The 16,645-nt window shown below is 41.7% G+C and overlaps 1 protein-coding gene and 1 long non-coding RNA gene across 2 annotated transcripts in view; both read right to left on the bottom strand.

The window, feature by feature from the left end:
- SYN1 (synapsin I) overlaps positions 1–8,482 on the bottom strand; it is a 110,538-nt gene extending 102,056 nt beyond the window's left edge. Inside the window, exon 1 of the mRNA XM_058171572.1 lies at positions 8,115–8,482. Within this exon, the coding sequence (XP_058027555.1) occupies positions 8,115–8,476 (362 nt within the window). The 5' untranslated portion in view covers positions 8,477–8,482. The remainder of the gene's footprint in view (positions 1–8,114) is intronic.
- A 2,326-nt stretch (positions 8,483–10,808) lies between these two features.
- On the bottom strand, positions 10,809–16,017 carry LOC131191641 (uncharacterized). Its single transcript, XR_009153548.1, has 3 exons — positions 15,826–16,017; positions 12,147–12,346; positions 10,809–10,933 (listed from the first exon to the last, which is right to left on the bottom strand). It is a non-coding gene; the product is annotated as an uncharacterized LOC131191641 (long non-coding RNA).
- Between the last annotated feature and the right edge of the window lie 628 nt (positions 16,018–16,645).

Below are 16,645 nucleotides of genomic sequence, written 5' to 3'. Positions count from 1 at the left end.
AAAGCACTGCCAAGCCATTAAAAAAATATATGACAAAAGCAGTTAACTATCTGACTTTGGAGTCACTATGGAGAGAGAAGAAAAAAGAAAATCTCACTAAAACTGAACTCAACTTCTGGTTACTATGTGGACATGTCCACTTAGTTTTCTTAGCAATAGTATTAAAGTGGTTTACCATTGCTTTTTCAAAAAAAAAAAACTTTTTAATCTATTCTAAAAACCTCCCTTTCAAGTATAAACCAGGTCCAAATCCATTCCCTTTTTTAAAAGATTATCCATACATAGGTAGGTGTTGCAGGTTGCTATTTATTTACAAATTCATATAGCCTACTGTAACTATCTGAACTTTCCAGGATTCACACATACACTGTACACGCATGCTAGAAAAATAATATCTTATAAATTATGGGATAATATGCCCTACATATGTGTCTGTGTTTTTCCATGTCCCATGTCCCAGATCTCATAAGAAGACGTTTCCTCTGGCGTTTGGGGTGGGGTGGCGGGGGTGGACTTCATATCTCAAGAACTTTCCTTTCCCAGGCCTTGGCATCTCTGTGCTCAGATTGTCTGGATGGCAATTGCCGTGCCAAGCACACGGTGTGCTTGGATGACAAAGCTTTGGATCTTGAACTAACTATAAAAACAGAAGGTGCAGAGGTGGAACTAAAGAAAAAATAGGGGGAGGGGTCTATATCATAATGAGATTAAAGAGGAGGAGGACTAGGTAGAGCAGCATACATCGCCCCTCAGATAGATACGTATCTAAAAGCACAATCATTGAAATCAAATTTATTGCAGTTTTATAGATGGATATATGTTAACATGGAAGGAGTACTGTAAAGAAATTAAATCTAGATAGAAAACCAAATATTAAGTGCAGTTGGTTAAATCTCCTCCCTTGTCCTCTCCATCTGTTATGACCAGCAATGGTGTGTCACCTTTAAGAGACTTGTTAAAAAGACACTGAGGTTTGAGTAGCTCCAGTTAAACCCAAGATTTTCTTGCCTAACTTTGACCTGACTCTATATTCAAATGATACACAACTGTAACACTTGTGCTGTCCAAATGTAGCTCAGTTCTCTTAAGTCCCCAAGATCTTTCTGACTAAGAATGATTGCAGTAGAAGTCCACCATATCTTGAGCAGAGGTGGGTTTCAGCAGGTTCTGGCCAGTTCTGGAGAACCGGTAGCAGAAATTTTGAGTAGTTCGGAGAACCGGTAGTAAAGATTCTGACTGGCCCCACCCCCATCTATTCTCTGCCTCCCAAGTCCCAGCTGATCAGGAGGAAATGGGAATTTTGCAGTAACCTTCCCTTGGAATGGGGTGGGAATGGAGATTTTATAGTATCCTTCCCCTGCCATGTCCACCAAGCCACACCTACTAAGCCACACTCACAGAACTGGTAGTAAAAATTTTTGAAACCACCACTGATCTTGAGGGCACCAGCTTGGGAAAAAGGTCCACCATGGTTTACACCAGGGGTCTCCAACCTTGTCAACTTTAAGGCTTGTGGACTTCAACTCCCAGAGTACCTCAGCCAGCTTTGCTGGCTGAGGAACTCTGGGAGCTGAAGTCCACAAGTCTTAAAGTTGACAAGGTTGGAGACCCTTGGTTTACACTATCATTGAATATAAAGTACCAAGGTAGAACCTACACGTCAACCAAAGAGGAAAACAAACGTTAAGCCTATTGGATCTGGATTGGAAAAATCTAAATCACCACTCCATGGGGCCAGGAGCAATTCCAATGTTTTTTAAAATTGTATTTGTATTAGATTTTTGAAATGCAATAAAAATATAAAGAATCAAAGGAAAGATAAGAAAGAAGAAAAGAAGATATAGAGTTAAGACTTGCACCCTTCTTACTAATGAGTGGTTATCAATATACTCTTCCCCCTCCCCCTTTTGTTTTAACTGTTATTTATCTTTTATCAAGTGGGTGTCTGCATTCTTGCAGTCCTAGCTCTGATAGTCCTGGGCTGTGCCCAGGTTTGTTTGGTTTACAGACTAGACTATAACTGAATCGTACCACATAATGAAGAACACCATAAATTAAGGTTTATAAAACACATTGTGAGCTCAGACAATGATCTGTTCATACAGTATTTTACAGCCTATACTTTATATTGTGATATGTGGACCCATACATTAGTAAAATGAGTACCTATTGCTATGAGCTGCATATACATTTTTAAAAAGCAGGGAAACAAGTATCCAGATAACCATTACATGGAACCAAACATAGAGGTCCTTGCTGCTCGCTATTGATCAGTTCGCCTTAGCATATACTAACCATAAGACTGAGCTCTCAGAACTGCAACCTAGAAAACTTTCATTTCTCAATATTTTATCAAAGCACTGAAAAACAGGTGGGTAAAGTTAACATGAAGATAGCTTGTTCTCAGGAGTGAGAAATTGCTGAGACAGATGGGAGGCTCATGCAATGTTCCTTATAAAGGTAAAGGTAAAAGATTCCGCTCGCACATGCGTGCTAGTCGTTCCCGACTCTAGGGGGCGATGCTCATCTCCATTTCAAAGCCGAAGAGCCAGCACCATTCGAAGACGTCTCCGTGGTCATGTGGCCAGCATGACTAAATGCCAAAGGTGCACAGAATGCTGTTACCTTCCCACCAAAGGTGGTCCCTATTTTTCTACTTGCATTTTTTACGTGCATATATGTTGTATGTTCCCTATAGGCAATATTAAAAAAAAAAAACCACGAATATTTCCTCACAAAAAAAGTAGGAGGCCTAGAAGAAGACCAGGCTATATTTATCTTCTCTGATATTTAGCATAGAAATGTTCAATCATGTCAGACGTCTATATTCTGCAGTGCTGACACTCAAGATCAGCTTGTTTCTTCAGAGAACGCTGAGCTCTGGTTTTTCTTTGTCTCCTGACTATTACACAGCAAAGGAAGATGCACAAAAGCTCAACACTCAAACAGGACAAGTGGAATCAATATGATGCATTGCCTAGTGCTTGGTCTGGGTCACTGCAGATTTAAATTCCCATTAAGCAATGACGTCCAGTTGGTGACCAGTCATTCTCTCGGGCTAATTTACGTCACAAGGTTGTTGTGAGGATCAAAGAGAAGAAGCAGCTTGAGTCCCATGGAGGATACGCCAAAATAAGTGAATACACTGTCCTAAAAAAACATGAACTGGGGGGAAAAATGATGCAGTCATGGTCACATCACTCCTTCCAGGGTTTCCAGTTTCCTAAGAAGGCTCTTATTTCTCTGGAGTTCATCTATACATAGATGGAGGGTGCCTCTATGTCCTTTCTATGGAAACCAACATTAATGTGGATGCACTACAGCCATATTGAATCCAATGGAACCAGACTCCTAGAAACTAGGGTTCCAATCAGCCCTCAGCCACGAAGCTCAGTGGCTGATCAAGCAGGATGTTCAGGAGGATAAAATGTTGTACTATGTCCCTCAGATAAAGGAAAATATAGTAAGTAAAAGAATTTAACAAATAAAAAGAAGACAATCCCAGTGGTGGGATTCAGCCAGTTCGCACCACTTCGGGAGAACCGGTTGTTAACTTTCTGAGCAGTTTTGCAAACTGGTTGTTGGAAGAAATCATTAGGGCAGAGAACCGGTTGTTAAATTACTTGAATCCCACCACTGGACAATCACCCAAACAGCCTTTAGAGGACTAAGCATGCTTAGTGACGTTCCAGAGCTAATAGTCTAGAGAATGAAGATAAATTGCTGTCCAATACCCTAATAGCTGGTTTAAATCTCCAAAAATCAATGCTACAATAGAAATTAGCAACATTCGGGGGCATACAGAACCCTCCTGCCTACTGGAGTTTATCTATTTCTCTTTAATTAAGGGGGGAGGCACAAGATTTTTCACTTCCTTTGGTGAAACATAGTAAGATGGTGAAAATTGATGCTGGTGGCAAGGCAGCTAAATGGGAGCATTCCAGATGGGATGGAAAATACAGACTGTAACTTTTTATTGCAAATCCCATTACATAAAAACTAATAATAATGGGAATAGCCAGCAGTATGATTGGCCAACAGACTGCTGGTCTTCTTTTTTTTTTTTTTCCCAAGAGAGTAGTGCCTTCTTGCTATCAGGAGACCAGGCTCCAGCAATGACTATGCAAAAACCCATCTGGAAAACAAGCTGGTTCCAGCACCAGGCTGGAAGCTTTCATGGGAGGCAGGATTTCATCAGATGAGGGCATTTCTATGTCAAGGAGCTGGCTGAAATTCTTCTTGAAAGTTGAGGGGCTTTGCAAGCTTAGCTACTCCTGAAAGATCACCAAATCTGGAAGATGCTTCCTCTCTTGCAATCCCTATGACTGTATTTGGAGGCTAATGATTGCTCCCTATCAACACCACCCAAACAGCCTTTAGATTTATGGTAGGCATTTGTCCAGGTTAAAAACGTTGGACAAATATTGCCTTGACTACCATATTGTCCTCATGTTTAGCCTTGCATTTTCCTATAAAGTAGATATGCAAGTACTAAATTCATCTGAAAGGATATCTCAATTCCCAACCCCTCAAATAATTTATCTTTTCAAATAGAGAGACATTTAGGTTTGCTAAGAATATAAAAATATAGGGCGACAGATTTTTCCACTATATGCTTCTATTGAAAAGGTCATCTTAAATTCAAGGTTATTTCCCATTTGGAAAAGCACAAGTAAGCAAGAACACCATTGTTTTGGCCTCAAATTTCTCTCCATCCTTGATAACCCAGTTCTTCTGAATATATGAAATCCAGCCCATGATTCTATTTCTCCATCTTGCTAAACACTATTTAAACTAAGTCTTCTAGTTAGAGAGAGAAATTATGGATTCCTAATGACCAATGTTTAATCCTGCCTCTTAATATACTTCACAGCAGTTTTACTTTGAGATATGCCCATAATATTCCTACCAAGCATTTAACAGTAACAGAGTTGGTAGGGACCTTGGAGGTCATCTAGTCCAACCCCCTGCTCACACAGGAGACCTGTACTAGGGATTCGAACCGCCGAACTGCCAACCTTTCTGATCAACAAGCTCAGTGTCTTAGCCACCGAGCCACCTAGTCAGGCTAACCTAGCAGCCTCTAGCAGCCTCTCCTTTTCAACATTTCATTCAAGAGCATAACTGATTGTGCACTTTCTTGCTTTGGGCAACGTTCCTCTTTTTCTTGAAGACCTTGAAAGTGAAGGACTGGGCAACCTTGTCAGCTTCTGTGCATATGAAATATGGAAGAACTCCATCCATAACAGATTACTTACTTCAGAGCCCTTGAAAGAGGAACGATCCATAAACATTATGAAGAGGCAACATGTCTGCCAATAGTAACAGAGCACGTGCTGCCATTGGAGGTTACCATGAGAATGGAAGGCAGGGCAATCTAGAACAGGGGTCTCCAACCTTGGCAACTTTAAGACTTGTGGACTTCAACTCCCAGAATTTCTCAGCCAGCTTTGCAAGTCTTAAAGTTGCCAAGGTTGGAGACCCATGATCTAGAAGGTACAGGCCAGAGTGAGCCCTTCAGGTTCAGGAAAGGTGTTTTTCCTCCATAAATTCTCCTTGTTCATGTATCAAGTTATCCAAAGGCATTAAAGGAAATCTTGGTTGGTCTTCCAACTTGGATCACGAATGCTGTATTTATGTTCCCCAAGTAGATAGTAGATAGAATTGTCTATCTGCTTGCTGGCAGTGGTCAGTATCAGAAATTTCTCGAAAAATGTAAGAGTTTTTTTTAAAAAAAAAAACAAAAAAACTCCAAAACAAAACAAAACCCAAAACTCTTCCTCGGTGGATGCCTGGCCTTTCCAGCCTATAGAACTCTATCATTCAGCAATGATGAAATAGGGTATTGACCCATTCCTTCTCAATGCTGATTCACCCACAATCCATACTCCAGTCATATAAACTGGCCTCCATACATCATCAGGAAGCCATGAGATTTCAGTCTCCCTGCTGGATCTTGGGAATTGTCTGATAGGGACTGAGTTTATCATTTCTCACTTAATCTATTCATGTTGATTCTCAGTACATGAAAAAAGATCATAGGATTATATAAATTAGTATTGTCATGTTATATTAACCCTTAATTTTTGCCTTTACTGTATATATTTCACTCTTTAAGATGCCACAAAACCCTTTGTTGTACTTAATTAACAATCCATTCTTATACTGATATCCCTTTTGGAGAAGTCATGCTTCTTCATTTCCTGTACTAAAAAGACTGCACCAAATACCAGAAACCAAGGAAGCAAAATAGAAAACTCAAGAAGAATTCCATAGGATGACTCACTAAGAAGAAATTTAATTCATTTAGTTGATTAAACTACATGTCATAGATCACATCCCTTCTAACTTTATATCCAGACTGGATTTACACTTTGTGAAAGATCTTGAATCACAAATAGACTGATACCTCAAGGCCTGCATTTCCTCATTAGTATACCATAATTCTACTGTAAACAGGCCACAAATACACATAAATTCTCTGCGTTTATTTTTGGGATGTGAAGATCTATGAACTAGTGAATGTTCAAGCCAAAAAGGGTCCACAGCTAAATAACTCTGAAGGCTGAAAAAAGGAAGCAAGGAAAGAGAAAATGTAGGCTCCGGAAGAATTACCAGGAGATCTGAAACCCGATGATGGAAAACCAATTTAAGGCATGATAGGATAAGAGAAAGAGACTAGCATGACTGTTAGATATATATCAGATAGAGATCAATGTGCTTGTTATTAGGAGATCTGAGAGTCTCTGAATATGTTTCAGTTAAAATTAGACCACACTGTGTAATGTTTGAATATTTCTAATCACAGGCTGGGCAAATTGCCATCCTCCTTAAACATCTTTGAAAAGAAGCAAATCAAGTGGCTCCACCAATAAGCTGCAGAAAAATGTAAGATGCTGTTCCTTAATCTTTCATGAAGTGGTGGTGAGGAGATTGCCCAGATCACATCCCCGAATCTTCTAATTAATTATTAAAGCCACCGTAACTCCTAAAGCTGAACTGAAAGGAAAAAGAGACCAACAATTCAATGTGCAAGGTAGGAGAACTACCAAACTGGCAGCTGATTGTTTTCACAATCCAGCCCCAAACTGGGTAGATCTATGATACAAAACTTGGTATTTTTGGAATTCCCAAACTGCTATTTCGCACCCTTGGAAACAGCACTTCCTTTTTCACATCTTGTAAATACTGCATTGCAAAAAAAAATTCACAGGAAGTGTTCTCTCCCTTTCTTGTCACTGTGCATTTCCTCATTGGGACTAACTGAACAACAGTGGCCCTTGAATAGGACTAGACTCTAGTGCAACACCCAAGTGTATCTCCAATAGATCTCACCCTAACACCCTCTTGTCCTGTTCTTCGTATTTCTCTCCATCATGCCAAAAGATTACAGATACTTAATCTTTGCTCAGACATGGAACAGACAGAAATCAAGCTCTGCCAATATATAGCTTCAGCAGAAGAATAGCCCTATGGAGGAAATTACAGGTGGGTACTAAAATTAAGGAGCAAATAAAGAACTGAGAGAAAGTCCACAAAGATAAAGTGAAAAAGGAGGCAAGAATGTCAGTGGATGATGCCCTACTAAAGGATATCAAGGGATTGTGAGCTAGGATATAAGACTACATCATCTCATCTGCTTACAACTGATTGCTTCTTCCTGCACCACTGAGCCATTATTTTGCTGAGACAATAGTAATGGGGATATGTTGCATATTGCTTCAACAACTCTGGGTGATCCTAGAAGCAAATATAAGTAACTAGTGAGGAAACAGGCCCTCGTCAAAAAGAGCCTAAGAGACCCTATAACTGGATGGGGGTGAAACAAAGGAGGCTATTTCTCCCCCCTTACGCTACCCCCACCTTTCTTTATGTGAAGAAGTTCAATATGAAGTAATTTGGAAATCCCAGTTTGCCCCTTCCCCCCATCTATAACTCACAGTTCATTTGAATCTGAATGGGGAAAATGACAAGGAAGGAAGGAAGGAAGGAAGGAAGGAAGGAAGGAAGGAAGGAAGGAAGGAAGGAAGGAAGGAAGGAAGGAAGGAAGGAAGGAAGGAAGGAAGGCTAAGCATGGATGGATGAATGCCCTTCTCCCCTTCTCAGGACCTTACCAGTCCGTCCCTGGCTCATCGACTACCAGTAGTACTTTGCTGCGTCCCGACGATGTTGCAGAGCCAGCCACCCCGCCGACTTGCTCGCTGAAGGTGGCTGCCGCCGCCGCGGTCGTCTGCTTCACCGCGTTGGACAGCGACGAGAAAAAACCTCCGGCTCCGCCGCCACCACCACCACCGGCTCCGGCTCCAGGGCTGGGGGCCGCCGGTGGCCTTTCAGCTGGGGAGATGCTGCCCGGCGATGGAGAGGTGGCGCTGGGCGGCGGCGGCGGTGGCTGAGGGCGCTGGAGGTCGGTCATGTAGCCGTTGGGCAGGTTGGCCATGAAGTTGCTGTCAGAGAGTCGCCTGCGGAGGTAATTCATCTCGACAAGCGGTTTGAAGTCTCAAGGGTTATGGGTGTCCCACAGATGGGTGGGGGGTCGCTATATATTGGGGTACCTCTGGAGGGAAAGACGAGGGGCTCTTCCTCGGGATAATCACTGGAAGGGATTCCAACGACCTCCACCAGAAGCTCTCTTCGAGAAAAGGCTTGCCAAGTTGCCCTAGAAAAAGGAACCACCGAAAAGGCGATCTGGTCAGTCAGCCTTGGGAAGAAGGTCTCTCGGGGGTTTCGATCGCTGGGCGAAGTTTCTAGCACTGATTTCCCGGGAGCAGCTTGTTGTGGGGATAGCAAAGAGATCGCTCGCCTACCGGGGATCTGTTTCAAAAGGAGGAGGAGGACATTCGCTCCGAAGGAGATGGAATTCGCAGATGGGAATCTTTCTAACTAGCTTCCTTTCAAAGCGCTGTTTTTCTCCCCTCCTGCTTGCCTCCTGCAGGGAGCTTCTATGGGGAAAGGAATTCCTTCTGCTCCTGCGCTTTGGAGAGAAGGAGTGGGGGGGTATGTATAGGAGGGGGTGGGAAACAACAGCCTGATACGGCTCCTCGCAAGTCCTGGAGTCTTCTGCAATCCTCAGCAACCAGCTCTATCTAGTCAATTGGGTCCGCCTCTGGACCCTCTTGGCAGCAATGGGAGCAACCTCTCTCCTTGCAAAGCTAATGTAGGGATACACCATTCACCAGTAAGATCAGGGGGAAAGTCAACATTTATCTCCCATCCCTCTCCCCTCCCCAGCAGGTGAGAATGGTATAGTCTGGTACCCAACAGCACAGATGCAGAATACAAGGAGAGAAGGTGATGCTTATGATGCTGTGTTCCACTCTGGAGACGGTGCTTGTCATGCTAATACCCATAATGCTGATGCTGCCATCCCGATTGCCAAGATTCATGGTATCATGAGACAAATTGGAAATCTGTTTCCAATGCTGCTTTGCATTCCATAGGAAAGGTTGGTTCAAATGCGTGCAAACCTCAAAATCAGATGCCCTCAGAGACGAAGCATCTTCAGGAAAATCAACAGCTTTGACTTCATCCCACCACATTCAGAGGCTCAAGGAACAGTCTCCCCAAACACCAAAATCCTAACCAATGAAGCCTGGTTGCAATACCTTTACCCCAAAAAAAAAACCTGAAAAAGAAGATAGTGAATGTCCGTAGTAAATTTAAAAAATGTTGTGTTCTATGTCCATTGTTTATGTATTCATGTAGTGCATGAAGCATGCAAAGTAGCAAAAAGAAAGAGTTTCTTCTCTTGATTTTTCAAATTTCAAAATGGTGCAGATATATGCATTAGGCAGCTGCAGCAGCCAGTAATTTTCCAGAATGGACCCAAGATGGACAAAGTAGGAATAAGGAGTCATTATCTGCGCTATAGACTAAAAGAAAGTATGAGGGCTGAGCTATATACAGACCCACTCTATTAGAGAGAAGACAATTTCTGTGCTGCAGAAATTAAAACATATGCCTTAGCTTTCTTTTTTGTTGCTGTTGCTTATAGTTGCATAAATAAATTTACACGTGCTTTCTCTTTCCTCATAAACTGAAGATTTTATTTAAAAAAAACCCAAGATGTATTGTTTGTCTTTTTACATAAAAAGACGATTTAAATTATATAGGTGGCAGGAACAGAAAGTAATTCACTACTGCTTCCAACATTTTTATTGTGCTTTAAGAGATAGGCAGACGAAGGCTCTTTGATTTGCAATGGGTCAGAAGGTGTAATTCTGTTCTATTTCTTTGGCTATGCCACACTTTAAATTTTATTTTAAATGTAAGACAAATCTGACTGCTGAAGTTAAGATAAGAGAAAATTTGGATGTGGCTTTTTATTTGAAGATATAGAACTCGTTTTTGGGGTTGGAAACAAATGGGCTAAATGTCATATTCTTTATTCAGTTTGCTGCTAAATCACTTGGTTCTAGTTATTAAATCTTCATAAAGCAGTTTAAAAAACCCAGACCTGCAAAGCCAGATGTCTGTCCATTGCAAATATTTTAAAATATTAAAAAGCTTTTTAAAGCTGGTTTCTTATCACAAATGTATTTTATATTGGAACAACAAAAGATTTGCACAGCAAAACTGCATTACAATAATATAGCATAAACTGATTTAAAACTATATACCCATCAATGTTAATATGTTAATAACACAATACATAATATAATTCAATCTGGGTATAATATTTATACTTTGCTAAAGCATATCTAATTCTATTGTAATTTATTTGCATGCTTTAATATTTGCAAAACAAATTTAGCTGCATCATATGTGATGTTATACTTATTGCTTCGGTAACTTCATATCTTTCAAATGATTGGGCATTTTATTATCCTTACTTTTCCTGTTTTTATATTTTACCCAAGTTTCAAGAAATGTATTGATCCATTGTGGTTGTCTTCATATTGCTGGAAAAGGGATTTAAAACTGAAGCAGACAATATCTGTAAAAAAAATATTATTGCAGATTGAACATGGCAGAGACATCATTAAAAAGCAGAACAGTAAGCCAAGGCAGAAACTGCAAATAAAATAAACCTCCTCACTTCTGACATTCTCTTCCTCTTTCCCTCTTTCCCTCAATCCTTCCCTCCCTTCCTCTCACCCCCAAACACAAAGCTATAGGTTTTCATTTGGTTCATAAAGTTTAAGCTGCATTATAACATTTTAATGGCACAGTAATTGAGGCAGCTGGTCAAGATACAGGATTGTTGGAGTGCTGTCCATGGTGCTGAAAATGTTAGTATCTTTGTCCATGGATTAACTCTTAATCCTCTGTGCTTCAGAAGTAGGAAATCTGTGATCCTCACAATGTTGTGAATTTAACTCCTGTAAGTCTTAACCAACACATCCAATGATGAGCGATCTAAGAAATAGCAATAGCACTTAGACTTATATACCACTTCACGGTGCTTTACAGCCCTCTCTAAGCAGTTTACAGAGAAAGCTAATTGCCCTCAACAGTCTGGGTCCTCATTTTACTGACCTCAGAAGGATGGAAGGCTGAGTCAACCATGAGCCAGTGAGACTCGAACTGCCAACCTGCTGGCAGTTGGCAGTCACAGAAGTAGCCTGCAGTACTGCATTGTAACCACAGCGCCACCACAGCTCCATTAGAGGAATGGTAAATTGGCCGTGCCTAGTGGGGTTACTGCTTCACTACCTTGTTCTAAAATGCTCTTTCTAGTTTCCCAAGCACCATCTGATAAGTTGCTAGACTGTCATGCCCCTGTCAGAGTCTAAATCCGAAGGGGAAGGGGAACGGCTGACAAAGAGTGAGAGAGTGGATCCATTGGCTGTGGAAAAAACTGGGGAAGAGCAAAGTCAGGCTGGGCAGAGCAGGGGAGAGATAGAACAAGGGAGGGGGGGTTCAGATGAAGACCAAGGCCGACCCCCTCCTCATCCTAGGCAGTGCAGGGAAGAACAGAGAAGAGAGCAATGTGGGTTGTGTGGTTTACAAGGGAGGAAAGGGACCCGATCCTCTTTACAAGGCACAGCTGCTGGTGGAGTTTAAAAGGAAAGGCAAATGGGAGGGGCATTTGTCAGGAACAAATGCTGAGTTTATCTGGTGTTTCTTTGAATCCTGGCATCTTCCCAACTGGCTTGATTTATTGCCGTGCTACTTCCTTATTTTGCTTGCCCTTCCGGATTAATTACCTTGTCTTGCCTTTGGATTTTTTGTTAGAAGTTTTCTGCTTACAGCATTTGGGACTGAAGTATCGCCAGCCAAAGACTATTACAGGTTGATGGAAGAGCTGTCTCCAGGCCGGAGAGTTGAAAGGGACATTGAGGGCACAGTTGGTGATAATAAAGGGACTCATATCGGTTCTCTGGTTGTGTTGCCTTTGTGTCACGCCCTGGGTCATCACATAGACAGATCAAGAAACAAATTACCATTTATGAAACCATTCGAACCAGTGGTGAAATCCAATTTTTTTTACTACCTGTTCTGTGGGCGTGGCCACTCCTGAGGGAAGGATATTGCAAAATTTTCATTCCCACCCCACTCTGGGGTCAGCCAGACATGGTATTTGCTGGTTCTCCAAACAGCTCAAAATTTCTGCTACCAGTTCTCCAGAACCTGTAGAATCTGCTGGATTTCACCCCTGATTCGAACTTAATAACTATGAATCTTTTAGTCTGCATTAATTCCCATATTGATGCTTACATAGTGAAAGGAATATATACGAACAAAAGGAATGCATTAGACTGAAGTTTATACTCTGCAAATTCAGAGTGTTAATCTTTGCAAAAGAACAGGTTAGCAAACTAATAATGAGGCTTCTTCATGAACCAAGAGTTATGCCTTAGTCACCTCCAGTTGGACTATTGCAATTCACTCTATATGGGGCTGCTCCTGAAGGGTATCCAGAAATTTCAGCTGTTGCAAAATGCAACATTGCCAGAATGCACATCACATCTGTGCTACGCAAACTGCATTAGTTACCAGCTTGTTTACCAGGTTCACTTCGAGCTGGTATTGACCTTTAAAGTCCTACATGGCATAGTATCTGCTTGTTTGAGTGGCTGCCTCTTCCCACTTTGCCCATCCCAGCACTTCCAACAGAATGGACATGTTATGGATTCTGTTGTTTAGGAAACTGTATTTAGCAGGCCTTGGGCAATGGGCCTTGCCTGATATTGTGATCACATTGTGGAATTTCTCTCCCCAGAGATGAGGTCAGCCTCATAACTCCTGAGCTTTCCTCAAACCTGGTTATGCCAGCAGGCCTGGAGACCAGGGGTGAAATGCTCCCGGTTCGGACCGGATCGCCCGATCTGGTAGCGATAGAGGCGGGTGGTTTGGAGAGCCAGTAGCAAAAATCCCTGCCCCCCCCACATGCCCAGCTGAGCTGTGCAATCATCAGAGGGTATTTTTTTTAATTTCTAAAATAATTTTTTCTTTGGCCAAAAAAATGCTTTTAAAAATTAAAAAAAGCCTCTGATGATCGCACGGCTCAGCTGGGATCGTCAGAACCCTTTAAAAGCATTTTTTTCTCAACCTCCTTAGCCGAAGAGGCTGTAAAAAAGCTTTTAAAGGGTTCTGGAGATCAGGCAACTCAGCTGGAATCGTCAGAACCCTTTAAAAGTTTTTTAAAGGCTTCTCTGGTGATCCCAGCTGAGTTGCCTGATTGTCAGAGCCTTTTAAAAGCATTTTTAAACAACCTCTTCAGCTGGAGGTTGTAGAAAAAATGATTTTAATAGTAAAAAAAAAAGTTGGCCACGCCCACCCAGTCACATTACTCCCCAACACCAAGCCACGCCCACAAAACCGGTAGTAACAAATTTTACATTTCACCCCTGCTGGAGACCCTAGAGAACAGGTGTCCTTGTGATATGGGTCTGTTATCATCAACATCCCTCCATCTATTATTCTCTTTTCCTATTTTTGTTCTGAACTTACAGTTCTTAATGCTTTTTAAAATAATTATTATATCATGGTTTTAGTTAGGTAATGATTGAGGTTTTTTTTTTACTTTTTTATTGGATTGTTGTACACTGCCCATAGTCATTTTTGTGAGATATAAATTTGATTAATGAAAAATCCCATTTCTGCATCTTTCTGATTTCTACTTTTTCAAATACATGAAGTATGAGAGAAAATGGGAGCCTTGATTGTTCCGACTCCATTTGAATTCATTTAGGTTATGTAGCTATAGATAATATCAGAGTCTATAAAGCCACTCAGTCTATGTCATCTTCAAAAACATTTGCTATAAGAAAAATGATGGTGATGATGCGGGCTAGATATCATGAAAAACACCTATACATTATTCTAGTCAAAACAATTTTAATCTCATTTCCACATTTGCCTTGAGGCTCCCATGCTAATTCAGAAGAATCATTCTTTGCAACTTGCTTGCTCCTTATTAAGCAGGCTGTGGCTAAGACGCTGAGCTTGTTGAGCAAAAGGTTGGCAATTCAGTGGTTTGAATCCCTAGTGCTGCATAACGGGGTGAGCTCCCGTTACTTGTCCCAGCTTCTGTCAACCTAGCAGTTCGAAACCACGTAAAAATGCAAGTAGAAAATTAGGGACTGCCTTTGGTGGGAAGGTAACAGCGTTCCATGCGTCTTTGGCGTTGAGTCATGCCGGTCCCATGACCACGGAGACGTCTTCGGACAGCGCTGGCTCTTCGCCTTTGAAACGGAGATGAACACCGCCACCTAGAGTCAGGAATGACTAGCACATATGTGCGAGGGGAACCTTTAAAGGTAAAAGTAAAGGTTGCCCTCGCACATACATGCTAGTCATTGCCGACTCTAGGGGGCGGTGCTTTACTTTTAAGCTACTTAGAGGTTATGAAGATGGTGCTCCATATTCCCCAAACTAAAGATGCATTTCACACCAATTTCTACCCCCAGGTTACAGCCTGGGAACAACTCATGCTGCAGATACTGGGGGGAAAAAGAGACTCCAATCATTATTCTTTTTTTGGCTGGCTCACAAAATGACTTTAGGGATCATTGTTGGGAGGTGGGGCCCTTTAGTAAAAACAATAATTCAGTGTTACATTCATAGTAGGGAATCTGATAGGATATTTTCAAAAAGCTCAGGGTTTGGAAAGCTGAAGCCCCGAAGAAGCTGAACCCGCTGTGATTTTGTGTTTTTAAAAAGTGAATGTTGACAGTCAGTTCAATTGCCTCGCCCACAGGCCCTGTGGGAATAGTCTCCTGTTCTTGCTTTGTCTCCACCCTCCATACTAAGTGGTAATTGCATGTCTCAATGCCAGTCCTGCCAGGAGTTCTTTAGGTGTTAATAACACCCACAGCTGGTTGCATGTCTGCCAGCCCTGGCTGTATTTTAAATTACACCTCATCATGCTGTTAGAGAACTGATTACTGAACTGTTACTGAATTGATTGGATTGGTTTAAGAGGGAGGGGACATGAAGAGTAGGGAATTCCTATAGGTATGTCTAGATTCCCCTCCCCCCCCCATATTTATACAGAGCATGGTCTGTGATGTGGTGTGTGGAGGTGTCTGTATGACTTTATGACAAGTCAAGGCAATTCATGCAAAACATCTGGTATGAAACATGTTTATTAAGAGACATCAAAGAGACATCAGTGCTACAATTAGCAGAATTGTTCCAGGGAAAGGGAGAAATGGGTCCATACAGAGATCTGCTTTAGTTTTGTATTATGTGTTTGCTTTCATTTTATTCCCAGCTGCTTTGGGCATTTCAAATGGAAATGTGGTCTCAATTAAATAAATCTGAGCTGCTGAGCATCATTTGCCATCTAGCCATTGCCTTTGTATGCGTGACGGTGCATCTCTATGTATGCTTCTGAATTTTTTTTTAAAAAAAATCTGTACAGATATGAAAATTGCTCACCACTGTAGAAATGGTGTTATTCATACAAGGTGCTCTGCTTCTTTTTGTGGGACCGCTCATATTTTCTAATCCGATGGCGTCAGAGGACAGGCGCCTTAGCAAACATACAGGTTGCTGAGACTGCAGTGGGCGGGTGGATGAGTGCGCGGAATGGAGACGGAGGGAGTATTGTCTGCTCAGGCATCACCATGGCAACCATTCTGAAAGAAACTGGAAATCCCATTCTCTAAGCCTCCTTTCCTTTTCAAGGCATGAGAGAGAAAGGGGCAGATGAAAGGAAATAAGAAAAAAGCCGTGGCTAGTTAAATGCTCCCGGTGACTTCTGTTACCCAAGGGATGGATGAGAAAAGCTGGCAAGCGCATTTTCCATCAACAACCTAATAATAAATAGAAGCCGAATCTTGTTTATGGATGACACTAGATGTCGCTGATGTCCTAATTTCATCTGATTGAACAAAGGACAGGGCAAAATCTTCTCTCTCTCTCTCTCTCTCTCTCTCTCTCTCTCTCTCTTTTTGCACCAGCTCTTCACCAAAACAATCCTCTCCAGGCGTATTGGGACTTCGGTTTCCAGGAATTCTGGGAGCTCCATATTTAACCACTGGGAGAATCATTGGGGAAACCACATGAAATATTGAAACGCAGCTTTTCCTGACTTGATTTTGTTCCAACTTCACCTCTGGAGGCACCACATTGGGGAACCTGAGTATGCAATCTATCAGGTGTGACCTTCTCATCTTCAAAAGGTCAAACAAAGATATTCCAAAATATACACTTTTCCCCAAATATTCTATCTTCTTGAACGGTCCCCAAGTTTTTC

The sequence above is a fragment of the Ahaetulla prasina genome, chromosome 2 (genome assembly GCF_028640845.1).
Source record: "Ahaetulla prasina isolate Xishuangbanna chromosome 2, ASM2864084v1, whole genome shotgun sequence".
Lineage (NCBI taxonomy): Eukaryota > Metazoa > Chordata > Lepidosauria > Squamata > Colubridae > Ahaetulla > Ahaetulla prasina.
The sequence above is the reverse complement of the archived record's forward strand: the minus strand, read 5'-3'. Positions and strand labels throughout refer to the sequence as shown.